At 48.5% G+C, this 19,930-nt stretch overlaps 1 protein-coding gene across 9 annotated transcripts in view; it reads left to right on the forward strand.

Moving 5' to 3' along the window:
* The first annotated feature begins 8,812 nt into the window (after positions 1-8,812).
* Positions 8,813-19,930, forward strand: part of COL13A1 (collagen type XIII alpha 1 chain) — a 54,175-nt gene continuing 43,057 nt past the window's right edge. For all 9 annotated transcript variants that reach the window (XM_071438432.1, XM_071438433.1, XM_071438434.1 and 6 more), the window contains exons 1-9: positions 8,813-8,842; positions 9,435-9,461; positions 11,172-11,222; positions 14,892-14,927; positions 16,404-16,430; positions 17,654-17,680; positions 18,740-18,766; positions 18,857-18,883; positions 19,160-19,186. In XM_071438432.1, the coding sequence (XP_071294533.1) occupies positions 8,822-8,842; positions 9,435-9,461; positions 11,172-11,222; positions 14,892-14,927; positions 16,404-16,430; positions 17,654-17,680; positions 18,740-18,766; positions 18,857-18,883; positions 19,160-19,186 (270 nt within the window). In that variant the 5' untranslated portion in view covers positions 8,813-8,821. The remainder of the gene's footprint in view (positions 8,843-9,434; positions 9,462-11,171; positions 11,223-14,891; positions 14,928-16,403; positions 16,431-17,653; positions 17,681-18,739; positions 18,767-18,856; positions 18,884-19,159; positions 19,187-19,930) is intronic.

Raw genomic sequence — 19,930 nt, forward strand, 5'->3', positions numbered from 1 at the left:
CTCTGTGGCATGACCTTGCAGTTCACCACAGGTGTGGTCTTTCTGTATGTGCAGTAAGGTGGACCCTTATCCTTAGGTGGCTGCTCATTTGCTCACTTGGGCTATGGAAAGGCAGAGCTTCTTTAAGGAAGTTTTCAGTCTGCATAAAAACCAGAGCAGCTGAGAAGGGACAGTGCAGATGGTGCTAATTTCCAGAGGCCATATGTTTGGAGGGACCTTGGGTACCCCTACAAGAATTCTTTGTTTTCTCAATGTTCCGTTTCAAAGGTACTCTGGAGGTCTCCTCCTTGCAGGAGACCACTGCTTCCTCCCACTCGTCCACTCCTGACACGTTTTCCCCGTCCCCTCCTCCATCCCCTGCTGCTCCACAAGCCCTGCAGCTGGATAAACAGCGCTTGCAGTCACTTACAGCCCTCCAGTGCCTTGCAGCGCGGCGCCGGCACGGAGAGGAGCTTCCTGAGCAGCCCGTGGTGGGCGGACGGCCGTGCTGCAGCCCGCGTGCCAGCACCGGCATCGCCCCGCTCCCAGCGAGATCAGCTTCAAAACACACAGCCTCTGGAGGTGCTAATCACAACTGTGGGTTCTCTGCCGTGCACGGCTGAGGAATTTGGTGATCTGGAAGCTCTGGGTCTGTCTGCTGGCTGGGCTTCGCTGTGGAATGGGCTTGGAGATGTTCAGAGCAGCTTTTATCGCTTCTCTGTTGACTCATCCTTTCTCTGTTTATATGGAAAGGGGATCTAGCTGATCTCCTGTGCAGCACCACCTCTGTCTCACCCCAAGAGCCTGCTGTAAGGAGGGGAGGAGCCCCCAGTAGGTGTGATTTGTACTTGTGGCTGTCCTGGTTGTTTGTGGAGCTCTTTGGAGTTCACCACTAAGAGCTGGCCCATGTGGGGGCAAGCAGGCCTGGTTCCACATGGTTGCTCCAAACTGTCAGGGCCTGTGAGAGACGTGGGACACAGGGACTACGTGCAGTGGTGGTGTGGTGACTCTGTTGCAGTTCAGGTGGCTTTTGTAAAGGGTCCCATTCAGCCTGGTCAACTTGTGGGCTTGTTCCCTTGGCTTGCTGGGTTGTCAGCATCCCTGCCTGGGACAGAGCAGCTCTGCCAGAGCTTTGGCCAGGACTGAACTCACTGCACTGCTGATGTTGGAGTTGTTGAGAGTAGAGGCTCAAGTATCTCTGTCCTCTTTTATCTACTCTTTCCTCTAATGTGCGTTAATTTACTACTTGTATTAAGAACTGAGCCACTTGAGAACCTCTGCTCCACCTTGTCATTTATCACTGTGGCAGAATATGACCAAAGCATTTTGCTGAAGCTTTATTCTGCTTCGTAAAATCCCCTATGCTTTGCAAAAGCTTATCCAGCAGCACCTCCTTCCTTTCTGCTGTCTTTGGGACATCTTTCCTCCTCCTCCTCCTTCTCCTCCTCCAGCCCATGCAAGATGATGTTGCTTTTGGAAATGACTCTGTCTGGGGGCTTTGCTTTCTCCTGGGTCACACGGATGATCCCCGCATTTGAAGCCCAGTCCCTGGATGGTGTCTCCCGATTGACTTATTGCAGCCAAGACTGTGTCCCTGCAGCTCACTGATGAGTGTTTACACAAGACTGTGCAGTCCCCTTCACATAACCATTAATTTTATAGGGGGCACATAGCAGAGATGGGCCTCCACTGTTCCTCCTGCCTTTGATCTGTGTGGGGTGTGTGGCCCAGAGCTGCCGGCATTGCTGATTTACTCCGCTCTGCGGATGGAGCTTCTGGAGCAAACAAGAGCTTGTGTTTGCTCTCAGTGGTATGGCAATGCTGTTACAGGCTGTGCTGGCTGGTTGTGTTGGGGCTGGAAGGACAGGCATGGCTCAGGGTTTGCATGTCCTTAAGTTTTTCTTTTCATATCAGCTCAGCAGTTTGATTCATGCAATCCATGAGTGCCCCAAGTCCATGCAGACAGGTAGATGGGATATTAAGGGTCTGAAGCATTGCTAATGGAAATAAAGTCCGTGTATTGGCAAGCTATAAGCATTGACCTTGTGTCAGGGCACTCAATCTGAAACAAAATCTCTCCAAAACAGTTCTCTCACAGAACTTTATTGTGATCCAAGCCAGACTGAGAAAACTCTCTCTTTTTTTTTTTTCTTTCTTTTCTCCGAGTCTGGCATAAATTAGGATTCCAGCATCAGTGTGACCTTGCCCTCCTAAATGAGCTGTCTGATCAGAAACCCTTTTGTTGTTTAGGCTTGGTGTAGCAAGTAGGACAATGACCTCAGCACCAGCACCAGTGGTGGGCCATTTTCAGGCCAAGCAAATCTGGATTGCCCCTGAACTCCTGTCCTAAACTTGATTGGAGTTGTTTTGAGTTGTTGAGTGTTGACTTTAGCTCTGTCAGCCATCATGAAGGTGGTTATAATTCTTTGTATTTTAACCAAAAGTTACTTTATCTGGAGGTAACCTCTTCTGATCAACCACAATGAAAGCTCTATCTAACAGTGGCATCTGACAGGGCAGTTTCAGGTCACCAAACCTGGTATGAGAGAGTCACACTAAGGGAGAGATTTCCAATGTGGAAATCGTTTGTTCATCCAAGGTCTCCAGTTTCTTTAGTGGACTTTGAGCCAGGGGCATTTTCAGGATGAGGACTGTTCCACAGGTGCTCACCGTGACATCCGCCTGCCGTGCAAGGAGGAGGCTGCTGCTGTTATCTGTCAGCTCGTCTGTTATTCTGCTTAGCCTTGCTTCTTGGCACTCAGTGTGAGGGAAAAAAAGAGAAAACACAATGTCTATAAAGTATGGAAAATGTAGAAACCCCTGACAGTTGTATGGTGTGTCTTGCTTCTCCCACAGAGAGGAAACCACAAAATAGTGAGTCCGGGGGTTTCTTTCCACACACACAATATCTGTCAGGATTTTGAGGAATTTTCTGGGAACTGATGAAAGAAATGTGCTGTTTAAGCCCTGATATATATTGTACAACCATTCTGTATGAGGGAGATGCAGTGCTCCATACTGGCAGGTTCCAAAAAAGATTTCCAAAATAAAAGAAACCCAAAGGATTTGAGGGAATTTCTTCTGAGAGGGCAGGTTGGCTTCGATGGGATCAGAGGCAGAAGAAAAGGGGAAAATATGCTTGTATTAAAGAGAAAAGGTACCTGATATCTTTGATAGCTGTAGTTTCCTCATTAATCATTTCACACCTTTGCAAGATTACCGATTCTGGTGAGAAAGGGGTAGGAATTTTAGCAGCAAAGGGGCACTTGCCTCCTCAATTTCAACTTTCTCGGCCCCCATGGGTGGGCAGAATGTGAGGAGGAATCATATAAATAGCAAGTTCTCCGCTCTCATGTGTGCTGGACGACCAAAACTGAGTTTGACAGTGTCAAGAGCCTGACTTGCATGGCCTTCCCAACACAGGGCTCTGGCACGGCTGTCAGAGGCTGCCCTGCACTCATGGTGGTTATTGTGGGGATACCTTAATTAACAAGGACGGAGCTGGTGAAAGTGGATCAGCAAATAGGAGCAGCCTGAGGATAATGCCCAAAAGATGGTGCAATGTTTTTTTCTAGCTCTTCTTGTTGGGATTTATCGCATTAAAAAATTAATTATTGTTTATTTTTCTTCTCTCTTCCAGGTCCACCTGTAAGTACCAAATCTCTTGTAGAAGCTGTTGACATGGAGTCTGGGGGCGTGCAGCCTCCTGTCTGTGGTGTCTGGTGTGGCAGCCACCTTTGCAGTCCTGGCAGCCTGAGCTATCCCAAACAGCAAGTACTGGGGGAGCTCAGGCCTGGGTTGGGGTGGGATTGCTCCTGGCTGCAGCTCAGCAGGGCAGGGACAGGGCAGATCCACGTGGTGCAGGGATCTGTGTGTTAGCAGCTGGCCTCTGGGGGAACCGGCTGTGTGCGCCTCACATGCATGGGATGCCACGTGCTGAATGAGATGTGTTTGCAGGAAAGGGAAAGACAGATCACAAACACATGGCAGGAGCTGAGCTGCAGGGACTCGTTGCCTGCTACTCACCCGGGCTGGCTGAACTGCTGGGCCTTCAAGTGTAGCTGCGCAACGATCAATTTCAGAGGAAAAATTGTGTTGACAGCTTCCTTTTCAAATGTTAGCTAATGTAAAACCTCAGCACAGACAATTTAGGCTTCAGGAAAATAGCTAGGTTATTGCAGAAATTTTCTTGCAGCTATTACCAGACCCACAGTGAACCAGAAGCAGCAACTCAAGGACTGAAGCCATGTATCATCGATAGCTCTCAGGATTATAAAGAAATGCTGCATTGTCTCATAGCAGGGTCCTTCCAGAGGAAATGGTTTATATTCATGTACAATAGAGGGACTATTCAGGGTTTCTGTGAAGGAACATGAGCAGTTACACATACGGTAGTCATCTTTTGTCTGTTCACGCAAAAATGTCTTAAACAGTTTGCAGATGACGTTCTGAGTAGTAGTTGCTGCACAACCTATTTTCTTTCCCCTTTCATCAGGCTGAAATGCTATAGACTCAACTCCCCCAGATATACGAGCACAGACCTATTTAATGACAGCAATCTTCCAAAAAGTTGCACCTTCTAGGCCAAAAGGTCTGAAAGGATTTCACAGCTGGAAGGCCTGATCCACACAAAACCTCAGTGATAGCTTATCCCAGGGGCTTTCAGGGCTGGCTATTTCAGCATTAGCTGTGGCTTTCTGGGAGGAGAGCATGCCTCTGCAGGCAGCTCCAAACTGGAGTCCCTCCATGGCAGTCCCTGCCACTTCAGCCTGGGCAGCCCACATGTTGGCACTAAAGGGAGGAGTTGGGCACAAAATTGGCAGTGGTGTTGGCGTTTCTATTATTGCTGTGAGAAATTAGAGAGAAATCACCTGATCAACACAGATGTCTTCTAGAGAGCAGCCAGTGCCTTTGTGGGGTGAGGAAGATGCACGCTCCAGGCTTCCTCTGCAGCAATAAGGGTTAGAAACCTAATATTGTAATGAGAGATTGAAGCCTGGCAGAAGCACATGGGACCACCAGAGGAGTGCTGACATTATATGCTACTGTATCCTGGCTTACTGCGACCCCTGAACCTGTCTCTGCAAGCAGACTTCTAGGACAGGCTCTGAGGAATGCTACAGCCAATGGAAATAACAAGAGGAAGTTGGGCAGACTGAGTGCTCTCAGCCAGAATGGAATTTGTCTTACACTAGTAGGACCCTCATCTCATTCAGGACCTCTTGGGTTTCTGATCAGCTGGCAAGTGAAATCACTGTGCTCTTTTGCTCAGTCACTGTGAGCAAAAGTTCACCTCTGAAAAGCCAAGTGAGTTCTACATGTCACCATAGGAAGTATTCCCCCATCCCTGCGGATTTCTCGTGATTGAAATGGAAATGGTTTTATGAGCAGCAACCTGAGCTCCTTCCTGGATGATTGTCATACACATTGTTCTGGATAGTGTCCCCAAAGCAATGACCACCCCACATCTCTCTCCCGTTTTTGTTTCCCAGCTTGCAAAAGAGACAACACACTGCGTGACAGGGCTTAGCTCCCAGTGCAGGTGTTGGCTTGGGTGTGGAGATGGGCAGAAATACTCGTTAGAAATGCACTGAGCCCTGTTTGCAGTCTAGGACAACAAGGACAAGAGCCAGGGAAATGGATGAGCACCAGCAGAGCAGCAAAAGGGAACTTCATGTTCTTCTCTTGCCCAATGAATGCTTCCACCCTTATTCCTGAAGTCAGTGAAGGCTTTGGTGAAGACAAGGGCAACCCGCAGTCATGTAAGATATTTGATGAGATTGGGACTAAAAGGGGTGAAGGAAGGAAGTGATGAAATCCTGCAATAGTCCTTTTGCTGTCTGGACCACATCCGAAGCAAATGATCCTCTCACGGACATTTTCTCTCCCATTTCTGATCATGCAACATTTCTGTGGCAACTGCAGCAATTCCATACATGAAAAAATAATATTTAGCAGATGGAAACTAAGGAAGAAAGTCAGAGCCCTGTAATTAGTTTGTTCTCCGTGGACTTGCAGATACCTTCAGAGCTCGTGCGGAGAGCTGTGGGTAGAGTCGTGCCAAAAGGAGAGAGAACTTCACAAGCAGGAGATTAGGAAACCGAAGCAATCAGAGCTGATGGTCAAGGAGCTGTGGAGAGTTTTTTTAACCATTCTGTTTCCTAAACACTTCCATGTGATTCCATGTCTTTATCAAGCCCTCCTTTTGGAGTTTGAGGCTGGCTTTTGTTGTTTCAGTGTATTTTGTTCCAGGGCCTCACAGAAAGGCCACAGCTCCTGGTAAATACTTCATTATTTCTCTTTCATCCCCTCATTCTTTCTGTCTGATAGTACTTTGATCAGGAGGCTCCCAGCATTCCTAAGGTGGTAGAAAGTAGACTTGCATAAAAAATGGAACATGGAATAGGATATTGCATAACAGGACATGGCCCATACAGAGTAGGGACCACAGGAGCTTTGCAGGTCCAAACTTAAAGGGTAGCATGATCCTCATGGACCCTCCTATGCATGGGAAACACTACTTTTGAAGATGTCTTTGAGGGTCTGGTTGAAGAGGCAAAGTGTTCCGTGTCCTCACTGATGGGATTTGCTAGTTGCAGCAGGATTTAGAAGGCCTGAGTCACCTTGGGACAAATGCAAAAATCCATAATAACAGTATCTGCATCTGAGTTAGTCATGACTGAGGAAGGAGCGTGGGTTTTGGAATTACAGCATAAATCATTATGTGATTTTCTGGTGATGGTTCCCTGCTCCCCAGGCTGTGGCTCACCTGGAGACTGCACGAGCCATGAGGCAGTTTCCCAGTGAAGGAAATGCAAACTGTGCTGCTGGCTCTCCCCTGGCTCAGGACAGGGGCTGCTGCTTGCCTTTCATGCTCTTTTAACTCTGATATGGGAGCTTCAGGCAGCTTTTCATGACTTTATAACCAACCTACACGGTATCATCCACCCACAAGTGCTCTTTCCTGGCTGCCTGTCACAGACAACCTTTCCTTATAAACATCTGGCATTTATTTGCTGTCCTAAGGGAGCTCCCCCTTTGCTGTAGCCCTGCACAGTCACATTCCAGACACGGTGCCGTCATGTACCACTCCAGGTACTCACAGGGGACCTGACACAGCTCAGCCCCGACCTTGGGCCCTTCCTGCTCAAGCACCAGCCACACCAGAGACAGAAGCAGCAAATTCAGCTTTTACCTCAAAAGCCACGAGGGAAATCAGCCTGGACTCAGCTCTGGAGGAAAGCAGCATTCAAGGGACTGAAAGCAGAGGAAAGCTCAGTATTATGTTTTCCAGCAGCCACAAAGTAATGCCAGGGCCAGCTGCTGACACCAGGAGCTCCACTCACTGCTGGCACAAAGAGATAGGCAAATATTAGCAGGACTGAGAACCCACCTAAAACCCTAGAAGAAATCAGTTTCCCATAATATATCCTCAACAAAACTTAAAATCAAGCAGCTGTTCAGGGTTTCATCCATCTAAAAGGGGTGCATTTGCAAAGTCTACACGGCTCTTCAATTTATCACAACATAAGCTGCATTGGAAAGGAATGCCCCCCATACCAAACAGCCCCCCCAGGTCTGCAGAGGGAAATGGCTGAGCTTCCACCAGGAAATGGTTTGATCCCAAGCAATAATGTTTGAGTTTGGGATACACAGCCTTTGTGTACACCCAGAAGAACAAACAGAGCTAAGTGCCTTCCCCTTCCAGAGATTTCAGATGATGTTCACACGCGCTAGGACTGAACGTGTGGGGAGGCATAAAGAGGTGGCACCAATGGGGCTGGTGTCTCCAGCTGCAGAAACCAGAAAACCAGGTTTATGTCTACAGACACAGTCAGCCAGGGGCAGGAACATTCTGTTTTACATAAGGAAACCCCAAACATCGCTGGAAACACAACTGAGGGATTATCATCACGTCATTTTTGCAAAATATAGAGCAAAAGCTACATGACTGCTGAAGCCATAATCATCAAGATCCTTTAGCAATGAGCTGCTATCTTCCAGATCTGCACAGCCTTCAGTTTTGGTGACCAGGAATGCAGAGGGGGTAATTTTTTTTTTTTTTTTGGTAATTGCATAGTACAATTTAGCTGTAAGAGGCAGCCAACTGCCTTGTAGGTAAGTGGGTGAAGAAAATTGTCACTGGTCCTATGTTCATGTGTTTACAAGGCTCTGTCCAGTGTCACCTGACCCAAAGTCATTCCCAAAACCACTGTTAGGATCACTCACATGCTGACAATGCACTGGGAAGTATCTCAGAGGGGTAGAGGACACTGAAAACAGCTGCTCATATGTCTTCTTGCAGACATGCTTTTTCCTGTGTCAGCTTGTGTTCTCACATTTTTCTCTTGCTTCTGGACAGGACAGTATTTTAAGTCTAAAAGAATTGTGTTTTAAAGTGATAACTCTATAAATAAATAGCTAACACCCAGATGACTTTGGTCAAGAAAGAGAAAAATGTGACAGTTGGCCACTGCAGGAAGCCAGTTCCCAGGACCTGGATTTTATGAAGTGTTGGAAATAGGGATAGTACTTTGTTTGACTGGAGACTCCTGTCCTCCTTTTGCTGCCTAAATTGCTGTATGTAATTTCTGTTGTGAGATGTGTGGGTTTGTCATATGTGGAAATGAACTGGTGGCTCACACATTCTGAAGGCAGGTTCGGGCACATGCACACACATTTTACACTTTAACCCTCTCCCTCTCAAAATCCCTGGACACTTGCAGTACAGTGTGAAGCTGCTGCTGTGGCTTAGTTCAGTTGTGCTGTTTTATAACCTTGTTTTGACCAGTTACCAATTCCCTCTGATTTTTGCCTTAATTGCCAGGGGGACAAAGGTGCGATGGGAATCCCTGGGCGGCCGGTAAGTCAAACCCTCTTTGTGTGCCTTATCCTTCCCATTCTCTTCCAACCCCCAGGATTTGGGGGTGGCTTTCAGCATAATCCTTGTCAGTTTGAGCAAAACTACTCTCCCTGAGCTCCACACGTGAGGGGCTCCCCTGGTCTCAGCAGGGTGAGCAGCTCTGCAAGCCATGTACATGCTGGGGAGGTGTTTCCATTTCACCTGCTGTCCTATCCAGGCCCTCCTCTGGTTCAGCATCCCCCTGTTTGGGTGTCTCCTGCTGTCACCTGGTGCACCAGCTGGGCTTGCTAACACTGGGTTTCCTAACACACACCCCTGCTTGCCACTGGCAGCTGCCCTGAGCAAAGGGGGCCATCCCCTGCCTGGCTGAGTGCTGGATTTTGGAGCTGCTCCTTGCTCAGGCATCCCATGGTGAGGATGGGGAAGAGGAGTGGGGCAGGAGCTGAGGCCACCCTGCTGGTGGCAGCCCCATAGCCAGGGTTGTGGGGGCAGAGTGTGCCTTTGCCGCTGACGCCTGTGTTTGTGTCTCTCCTTTCTCTCTCTCTTCCCTGCACCCTCTTGCATGTGGCTGTGACGGCTGCCACTGACCCAGGGACTAAAGGGGCAATCTGGAGAGAAGGTGAGTCAGCTCCTTGTAGCCTCTAGCACCCCCAAACTGTCCTCTTCTAGGGCCAGCCCAAGCTCCCCTGTCACAGTCATGGCCACTGCAGCCAGCTTTGGGCTTCCACACCCCTGGGCTGCCCCATCTTCCGTGTCAGTGCAAGTATATTTCCCAAATTCCTTCCAGGCCACTCAGCCTCCAAAGATGCTGTGTTTCTTGTTTATGACAATTTACTAACAGCATAAGAGCCAGTGGGCACATGCAGGGCTTCCTTCAAGGCTTCCCGGATTTTAACCATTGACTTTCTCCCCCTCTGGCAGTTCTGCTTGCCCCAACCAACCTGCAGCTCCCCTCTACCTCCCAGGTTAGCCTGATCCCTGGTGCAGGTGGGAGCAAGGAATAAAGTGGCAGGGCACACTCCTATTTCTGACATGGTGGGACCTTTTCCTCCTGAGGAAAGCTGATGGTCTGTGGGACACCATCTCACAGACTGTTTGCTGTGCAGTGAGTGAGATTTGTACCCACAAAGAAGTTCTGGTTTACAAAGTGATCCTACTGCTGGCCTGTTTTTGGCATTTCAGTGTTAGTATATTTTCCCCAGAGCTGTGAGTACTTCCCACCTGGGAGAGCAGGGTAATGGAGGTGTTTGGGATTTGTGAATAATTAAATAACAATGTGTAGAAACTAGGAAAGGTAAGGATATTTACCTGACAAGGAAGGTCATCTATGCAGTACCATACCAGACCCATTTGCTTCTCTTCATAATAGAGAGAAAAACACAACAAGGAAGGGTAAAGTAGGATAGAGATTCTTCATCCTTGTGTTCACTGTTTGCTCATTGGAGCCAACAGACCAGAATTTCCCACCTGAAGCCATTCTGCTTTTTTTCTCTGCATATCCTTGCATTTGTTTCTGGCCAAAGTTTCCATGAAGGGACAGCAGATAGACACAAACAAACAATGGGGAAAAAAATCACTGCTAATTTCCCCTGCTGCCCCAAAGGCCTCCCTGAGAGCCTAAGTCTTTGGCAGTCCACAGCTTTGTTTTTCAGAGTGCTTTGCTTTCTTGCAGGCTGCTTGGTTTATGGGATGCTCTGTCCCAAAGCTCCTCAGCCCTGGGCACTTCTGGAGCTGCCTCTCAGGAATCCATCATGTTTCCAAAGAGAGTGACATGTCCTGCCCATCACACGCTGTGGGTGGCTGGCAGTTGGAGAGGCAGCTGTTTCCTTTTCCAGCAAGCACTTTGCTTTGTTTCATCCACATCTCAACCGAGTTTGGGAAGTACACAAGCGAGGCATTTCTGGAGGCAACCAAATGAGCTGCCTGCAGCTCCCCTTTCCCTGGAGCCCAGCACATCCCTTTTTTTCTTTCTTCTGCAGGACAGAATCCTCCTGGAACTTACAGGAAGGAAACAGAAAGGGTTTCAGGCCATCTTTCACACTTGCAATGGGGCAGAACATCTGTTTTGCCAGAAAGTGTTTTATGTGTTTATACTTCTCCTTGCTGTGCAGCTTCCATTTTCTGGCACATCTGAGCAGCTCTCAAGAACATCTTTTTTCCCAAAGTGTCAGGCAGGAGCTGGGGGAGGCAGAACAGCAGCTGCCCCATGAGCCCTGAACATCTCACACCTAAAGCACCCACATTTAACTCCAGTCTTGACAGGAATATAGTTGTCTTTGTCTTTCCTCTCCTATTTTCACCCCTTTTCCTCTGCTTTGTCTCTCTGCAGGGTGCTCCAGGAGAAGCTGGCATGTCCATCATTGGGCCCCGTGGTCCACCCGTAAGTGACTTTTCTCTCTATTTTTGTCTGATGCAGGATGTGGGCAAGTTACTGGGAAAGCCTTAGGAGGGGCATTAAGACTCAGCATCAGCTGGAAAGAGCAAAAACCCTGTATAATGTGGTTCCCATGCTGAGCCAGCCTTGGTTTTATACTGCTATTATATACTATATATAATGAAATTATAGCTCATATTGCAGAACAAATGAGGAAGCCTTCCCTTGGCAAGGAAACCAAAGTCCTGCATTTGAAAGGAAGAAGCATATTTCCTTTTTGCAGGGCTTCTATCACTTTTGGAGAAAATTTGCCCTTTGCCTGGCTGATTTCAGCCTTTGGTTTAATCAGCAGGGAACGAGCCCCCTGATTTTACTGATGGGCAGGATCAGAGCTAAGCCAGTGACTGAGGAGCTCACAAAGACAAAGGGTAGTTCAGAGGTAGTTGTTCCTAAAAATCTTGGAAGCTCTTTGTCAGCATGGTTGCTGCTTATCTGGCTGAGAAAAGGCAGGATTTTGCACTCTCTTCCAGTAAAAGTGTCTCTACAAGGTGCAACAAGTCAGCCAGACAAAATTTTTGCAAGGGCAGGGTCATAAAAAAAGACCAGGATGAAGGGTTGGAGTGTTTATGTGCCCTAAATGCTGGATGCTTCTTGCACTGTGGCTCAGCCATGAAGCCTCTGCTTTTGTGTGGGTGCAGCCAGACCTCTCCACTCCGTCCCTGCACAGCCTCCACTGGAGATTTCCATGAAAAAGGACCTGGAGATTCAATTCTCTCCCTCCCAGTGGGCACTTCCGATTTTGATTAACCTGTGAAGAGCACCGTCCTTGACCTGCAGAGAGGATGGGCTGCTGGCAGCCTTTGTTTCACAGCTGAGGTCAAGTGAGACAGACCCAGGCAATGCAAACACTTGGCTACATCTGGCTTTCCAATTAACTTCCCAAAAGCCTCATGACAAGTGTTTCTAATAAAAACCAGCTTTGCTGGTCCCCAGGCCCACCTGCCGGGGATGCTGCAGTTTGAGAAGCGACAGAACCAAAGCCCAGCACCCAAATGGGTCTCCCCAAGTGCTTTATGCCTAGCAGATGGTCCCTGGCCACATGTCCAGGCAAAGAAGAGGGGCTGGCAAGTCTCTCAAGCCAAGCTCTGAGCAAGACCACCCTGCTCCACAAACAGCAGATTTTGGAGGGTAAGTGCCCAGTTGTTTTTGCTGTTTCTCACAAGCTCTGGCTCTCAGCCTTCTGAACAGTGTAATTATACTAATCAGAGAGAAAAGCCATCAGGTCCTGTCCATGTAGGTCCTGCAAAGGAGACAGTTTTATTGAAGGACACGTGCCTGGGCTGCAGGACAATATTGTCTGCTTTGCTGCTGTTTGGGAAAGTGCAGAACACGTTGCATCTTTAAAGCAGCAGAAAAATTAGGTGGCAAATGATATCAAAAATGGGGTTTTGCCTACACCAGTCAAAGCCCTGAGGTGCCAGGACCAGCCCAACTCCACACTTTCCCCCTGCAAAGCCTACTGTGAAGATGATCCAGTTTCCTGGGGAGCTGGTGATAGGTCAAAAGGATGGCTGAGCACTGAAGACAAACACGGAAACCCTGGCCAAGGGGCCACTCGGAAAGATGTGGGATGACAAATAGTTTCCAGATTTTTGTTTGGAGGTTAAAGTTTTTGCCGGAGCTCAGAGCTGCTTAACTCCTGGCCAGAGAGGGACAGTGCACCAATAGTGGCAGAAACAGACGGTCTCCATGATTTGGCAGCTCCCAGGATTACATACTTCATACAATCAACATTTTAAAAAGGAGACAAGGAAAACCAGCCACCCAACAAAAACAGTCTCTTGGAATCGCTCGCTGCTGAACTGTTGTCTTGGCGTGATACCGTGCAAATCATTCTGCTGTCCTCCAAGGAGAAAGAAGCAGCAGTCTGTAGTCTACAGAGGAAGCCAAATTGCACCATTTCCAGGTTTTCTCCCTAATTCTTTTTTTAGCACTTTTTGTCAGGGAGGTGTCCAACAGGGAACCAGAATTCTGGCTAGGCTCTTCTTGCTTCTTGCCTTTTCAGAAGCCAGCAGTGGACAGATCCTTTAATTTATAGCCTATCTTCCCTCCTGGTCACTGGCCAACAGGGCCAGGTGGTTTTGTGTGTATCTTGCAAAGCAAAGCTGACCAAGTTCAACTTTGCAGAACTAAAGAAATAGTGCAAATGTGATTAGGTCCTGCTGGCATTGCCTAGCAAACCAGAACTCTTCAGTGCAATGTGAGGGATTCTGTGGTGGGGGCATCCCTCAAACCCTGCAAAGAGGCTCTTTGGGCCCATCCTCTGCAGGGCTAAACCCTCACTGAGTCTCTCTGCAGACAGAGGGTTCCTGGAGGTGTTACCTGAAGCTGAAGGTTTTCCCAAAGGATTGTTATTGCTTCACTGTGGCAAACCTCAACCTCACAGCCCAGGAGCCCCATTTCTTCCTTGCCCTTCCCTTCCCTCAGCACCCCATGGGATCATTCTAGTTAAGGCAGAGATGCACCCTGTTTATGGCCAGCTCTATCCCAGGAAACCCCTGTGGGGCTCCAGCAGTCCAGTCATGGTAGCTCAAATTGCTGAAGAAAGCATTTTTTTTCCCCCAAATGAGAGAACACATAGGGAAGCTGGGCATTTTGGCATCCCAGCCCAGCTTTCAGGGTAGGCAGGATGCCACAGTGGTCAGCTGATGAGCGTGGCACAGGATTTACCTCATCCGGCTGTTTGTGTCTACATGAGACTGCTTCAAGATCTGCTGGAGTCTGGGCCAGATGGACCATATGCTTCCTGACCTTTTTCTTTTTTAAACAGATGGAAAAAAAATTAAATGAAGTGGTATCTTTCCTGGATACCAACAAAGCTATGGTAACTGTGACCTTGTCACAGGTCCCCAAAATTGAAGAACTACGAAAAATTAACAGCCAGCACATTTTCTCTTTTTTTGGTGTTCTTAAGTAGGGGTTGAAGAAGCTGCCAAACACATCCCAAGCCAGTGTTTGCTGTACCTGATCCCAAACTGGTAGCCATAGCTAGCTAGCCAGGAAGGGGCAGGGGGAAAAGTTGTGGTGCTCATGTTCCTCTCATCAGCCAAACTCTCCTTTTTGTCTTAGCTCTCAGAGGATAAAAATAAAATAAACAGAAGAGGAGAAAAAAATCATCTCCCAAATTATTTCTGAGGAAAATGAATGAGCTGAGATATAAGATGAGGGGTGGAGGAGGAGAGGGATGGTTGTATTTAGACACCAGTGACCTGCAAGGCTTGTCTTGCATAGAACATCACCCTGCATTAAACATCTCAGGTTTATGGCAGCAAGAACTGCCATAAAATGAGCTCAGCCTCTGGAATATACTCCAAAAGCCTAACATATGGGCTAGGGACACCCATTTAATTAATGTAGAAACTTAAAGGAAACTGCCTGTAATCCAAACTGGAGCTGCTCCAGCCTTTTCTTGGCCCTGTACAAATTGGAGTGGGGATGAGAGATTTCCCCTCCTTCCCAAGGCACTTTCCCCTTGGAGGGGAATTGGGTATCTCTTCAGGGAGTTGTAGGATAATTGGTCAGAGGCTGGAGGAAAGGCTCTGTAGAGGGGACTTAGGATCCATCAAAATTCATTTGAGTTCCTCTAAAGTGCTGTCTCTGTTTCATCCTTCCCAGGGACAGCCTGGAACAAGAGGTTTTCCTGGATTCCCGGTAAGTGTAACTCTGAATTTATGAGGTACGGATGTGTGATACTACTAGCAAGCCTCATAAGTGCTTGCTGTATCTCATCATTTCTTCCTGAAACCAATGACCTGATCTGATATCACTGGAAAAAGCAGTTTTTTCTTCATTTGTTTTTCTGCTACTTTTTTTTTTCTTCTTTTAAATGATACTTAGGGAAAAAAAACCCTATGAAACCAAACCACACAACTCTGAAAGGAAATTAATTAAAAAAAATCCCCAAGTGTTAAAATAACATAGTTAAAGCCAGATTTGTTGAGTAAAAGAAAATCATCCTAAGAAACACCCCTATCCCAAACAAAGAAAACAACCCCTAGGTAGGGGAAATTCCAACTTTAATTGAGCTTTTAGATGATATTCCAATAGCAGCATGTGCCTGGGATCCAAAAAAGGATCCAAAAAAGGCCCTGCCTGTTGAGGGTCAGCTGGGGACTGTGCTGGGCTGAGCACCCAGGTCATGCCAAAGGGAGAGGACATGAGGGGGAATTCTTCTCCAGCACAGTTGCAAGAGAACAGAGATAATGCCCAGGAGAGGACAAAGCAAATTTCATTTCAATCCTACAGTTGCTGGCAGCACTCTGTGAAGCACTGAGGCTGCTGAAGAGCTCCAACAGTTGCTATTTATTCATATGCATTTATCCTGGACAGCTAGGAAGCCTGGGGCAGGCACAAACACCCCCCACATCCCTGCTCTGGCCAGGCAGCTCAGCTGCTGCTCCAGGACGTGCCAGAGCAGGTCTGCAGGGGGGACTCTCACCCCTGGAAATTGGGAGGAATTGGCAGCCTCCCCCTGTCTGCCTGGGCTCCACTGCTCTGCCTGTTGTGGCAGGGGGCTGTGAGCTGCCCCTAGGCTGAGGAGAAGCAGATCTCTCCAGGCCCTTGTGGTCTTGGGCTTTTGGAGGAGCAGAAAACAAATCGGCCCAGCTCATGAGAAAGTGCTGGCTGGGACAGCTCTGGGGAGCCTGTTTCTCATCAAACAGTACCTTCAGCATGTGCTGAGCTGTGTGTCACCTCTTCCCTGAGACACTTTTATTATTCTATCACTTGCAAAAATTCCTTTTCCCCCAAAGGTGGGTGCCCTTTTAAATCAAAGTCTCGTGAAAACTACTGATACTCAACTAGTTTATCCAACACTGAAAAGTTTTAAATTCTGAGATTTTTTTTTTTGGAAATTGAATATGAATCCCTCCTTGTTTCTGTTCCTGTGTCCAGCATTGCTGCTGAAATGTGCTGACAGTGAGCTGAAGCACATTGAAGCAGTTTGAAATCTAGGCTGGTTCTCAGTGAGCCAGGGACCTGCCAGGTCAGGAGGGCAGGGAGTCCCCTCACGTCACCCCAGCCCATGCAGTCTTGTGGCACATAGTGCTTCCTGGGGCAGATGGACAAGATGGACAGACACCATCCATGGGCAAAGCATTTCTCATCATTTCTCCTCTTTTATTTCAGGGCCCTATTGGCTTGGACGGCAAACCGGTAAGCAAAGAACTCCTGCAGGCTTCTGCCCTGCCTCCTGCTGGTCCTGCCGGGCTGCAGCCTGGGTGTCACACCTCTCCTGCTGGTCCCACTGCAGCCTGGGTGTTACACCTCTCCTGCACGTCCCACTGGGCTGCAGGCTGGGTGTCACACCTCTCCTGCTGGTCCCACTGCAGCCTGGGTGTCACACCTCTCCTGCTGGTCCCACTGCAGCCTGGGTGTCACACCTCTCCTGCTGGTCCCACTGGGCTGCAGCCTATTACACCTCTCCTGCTGGTCCCACTGGGCTGCAGCCTGGCTGTTACACCTCTCCTGCTGATCCTACTGGGCTGCAGCCTATTACACCTCTGGGTGTTACACCACCTGGGTGTTACACCTCTCCTGCAGGTCCCACTGGGCTGCACCCTGGCTGTTACACCTCTCCTGCTGGTCCCACTGGGCTACAGCATGGGTGTTACACCTCTCCTGCTGGTCCCACTGGGCTGCAGCCTGGGTGTTACACCCTGTGTTTGAAGAGGATTGTTTTGCAATGGCATGCACATGCATGGATTAAAAGAAAATGAGGAGGTTGGCAGGCAGGAGGATGCCACAGATGCCTTGGGGGAGATGCAGGAGTCAGGAGATGAAGGAAGGCAGAGTGTGGCCTGCTCCTTTCTAGGTAAATCTATCAACTAGCAGTTCACAGGTGCAGCAGCCTGGCTGCTGCAGGGGAAGCCTTAGCAGGCATTCCCACCCAGAATCAGACAGGCAGAGCACATCCCCAAGGTATCAGCCCTCTGCCTTAGCTTCTTTCCCTTTGCTGCTGTGCCAAAAAGAGCTGCAGTAGAGGAGGGAAGGATCCTAAAGACTGTGAGACCTCCATGCTGTCCTTAGAGATTTGCAGTAGAAACCCAAGTTCTTCCTCTCCTTCAGAGCTGGGCACAAATGAGCTGCTTCTCCATCAACCCAGTGGGCATGAAACCCATAGGTCCATGTGGCAGCCATGTAGCCAGGTTCCCCACCACACTCCTCCAGTGCTGCAGTGGAGAAGGAGCTGGTAGCACCTACCTCTGGCTTCTGATTTCCTGGTTTTGCTACGGGGAACTTCACCCCCAAGAGAGATGTGGCAGCACCTTTCTTGTACTGCTCTGGGGACACACATTTCACTCAGCAGAAGCTGTTAAATCAACATCATCTAGAGTCTGCCGTGGCCAAAGCTGATGTGTGTTTCCTTTCTTTTGCAGGGGCATCCTGGACAGAAGGGAGAGATGGTAAAAATACATTTGTTGGTCTGTGGGTAATGGGTTGGTTTGCAATGATGTTGGGCCTCAGCTGGAAACAAGCTCAGGGGCAGGGTAGCAATCTTAGCTCAGCTGATGCACTAGCTGCATCCCTAATTCTGTAACTCCATAATAGCAGGGCTAGGATGCATGTCTGTAATTTTTGCATTATGGCTAGCACATTCATCATGTCACAACAGCAACTCTCTAGTTAGGCATGGGATGTGTTTTCCTTGCACTTAGCAATTATGTTCTTTAAATATATTCTGGGAGCTGACATTTTTTGTGGTTGGCCTCATAGGACAAGTAAAAGTTGATGGAAAGATTTCTGAAAACCCATCTGGCAGCTTTCAACTTATCTAACAACAACCAAAAAAAGCATATTTTTTGTATTAAATGTGGTTCCCCCCCCCCCCCCCCCCCCCCACCCTCTTGAAGCTCTGTTTCATATGTGCATGATACTAAAATGCTTTTGGTTGAAAATGATAAACTTAGACTGCACTTTATGGAAGCCCAAATGCTGTCTTGTTGCTCTTGACATCTCTGATAATGAAATCCCAAATATGAGCATGTCAAGAGAGAGGCCCTGTAGTCACCTTCGCTCACTGAAGTGTTGAATGTTTTCTTCTGCTAATTCTGTAGTTCTGTTTTTTGAGCCTGAGTGTCAGCATAGCCCTCTGGCAAGCACATGTTGAAGATCCCCCTCCCCACTCCCCTGTTGCACAATCCCAGCTCAGGCTTCAGTCCTGGCTGCCTCTGGTTCCATCCCAGAGCATGGCTGAGGAGATGCTGTCAGCTGAGGTCCTGGGAACAATAAGGGTGTGTTTTCCCCATGATTTTTCCCCCTCTCCTTTTAATTTTTCCCCCCCGTGGTGCAGCCAGAGCATGTGTGCATTTTTCACTCCTCCAGATTAACAAAGGGAACCCGGATCTCTCTTGGAAATTTTCTTCACAATTGTTTTTAAAAGCTCAGTTTTTCACCTATTCCATACGCTTTTTATCACTGTAAATGGAAAATCATCCCCTGTTAAATTCTGTGTTTCTTTAAAGGGTGCTGCAGGTCCCAGGGGACAACCTGTAAGTATCTCTCCCCTGAATCCCTTTCCCCTTGCATTCAGCGAACTCCTTCATTTACTGAGGCCTTTTTTGATCACTTTTCTCTTACAGGGACCCCCAGGACAAAAAGGAGAGAAGGTAATTTCAGTGGGGGCCTTGTTAAAAGTGAGGAAGGGACTTGGTGGACTTGGTGCTGCTTGATCTGACTGTGAGTGAGGAGTACCAAGAGCAGAGAGAGGGCTCAGGGGATGGGGACAGGAGGCAGGGTGCTTATCGGGTGCAAATTGGCATAGCTGCACTGAGTCTGATAGAGTCACGATGATTTACACCTTCTGGCTCTGACCCTGTGTGCCTATTTTGGTCTCCTCTGTTTGTGGTTTAAACTCTTTCCTTTTTAATCCCCTTCTTTCACAGGGTCAGTGTGCAGAGTACCCGCACAGGGTAAGTCATTAGCGTTATTATCCTCTGTCCCGTGCCTTCCTGCATGTTAATCCTCCTTCGTTTGAATGGCTTTTTGTCGGAGGTAGGGATCGTTCCATTAACAAGATGCGTCATCTGGGCCCCCGGGGCAGTGCTCGGCTGATTGATGTGTTTCGCAGAAAAGCAGCAGATAAGGTTTTCCAGGAGGGATGTTGGTTCTCCGGTCTGTCTGTTCCTGCCCACCAGAGCTGACCCCTAGATAGCTGCTGTCAGTTCTGCTTCCTGGAGACCCTCCTGTGCTTTGTGCTGGAGAGGGGAAGGTCATCAGCCCAATACCCTGTGAAACCTGGGGCTTCTGGAGGAGTAGAGGTCACCCACTCATGAGCTGCTGCACTGGCTCTGTGCTGTCTTCCTTGAAGACCTGGGGAAAACTCTATCATCATTCCTCCCTCTTTCTTCTCCCTTGTGCTGGTGTCATCCCTGCACAGAGACAAGGGAATGCTCCCTGCCTGAGGGTGGCCCTGCACTGCCTGGCCATGGTGCTCTGTCAGGTCCCCAGTGAGCTGTCCCCATGCTGGTCCCCAAGCCTGGTGGAATATCTGCCTGCAGGGAAGAGGCTGAGTGGGAGGGTTGATGCCAGCAACTGTTAAATGAAAGCCAGGATGTTGCCCCACCTGCTCCTTCATCTTGGCCTGGCCAGCATGTGCTGCAGCCAAGAGTGGAGAGAGAACATCATGGGGTTTGAGGGGATTTAACCAGTTCTAA

This window comes from Agelaius tricolor, unplaced genomic scaffold (genome assembly GCF_023055355.1).
Source record: "Agelaius tricolor isolate 1412-34295 unplaced genomic scaffold, bAgeTri1.0.p SCAF_13, whole genome shotgun sequence".
Lineage (NCBI taxonomy): Eukaryota > Metazoa > Chordata > Aves > Passeriformes > Icteridae > Agelaius > Agelaius tricolor.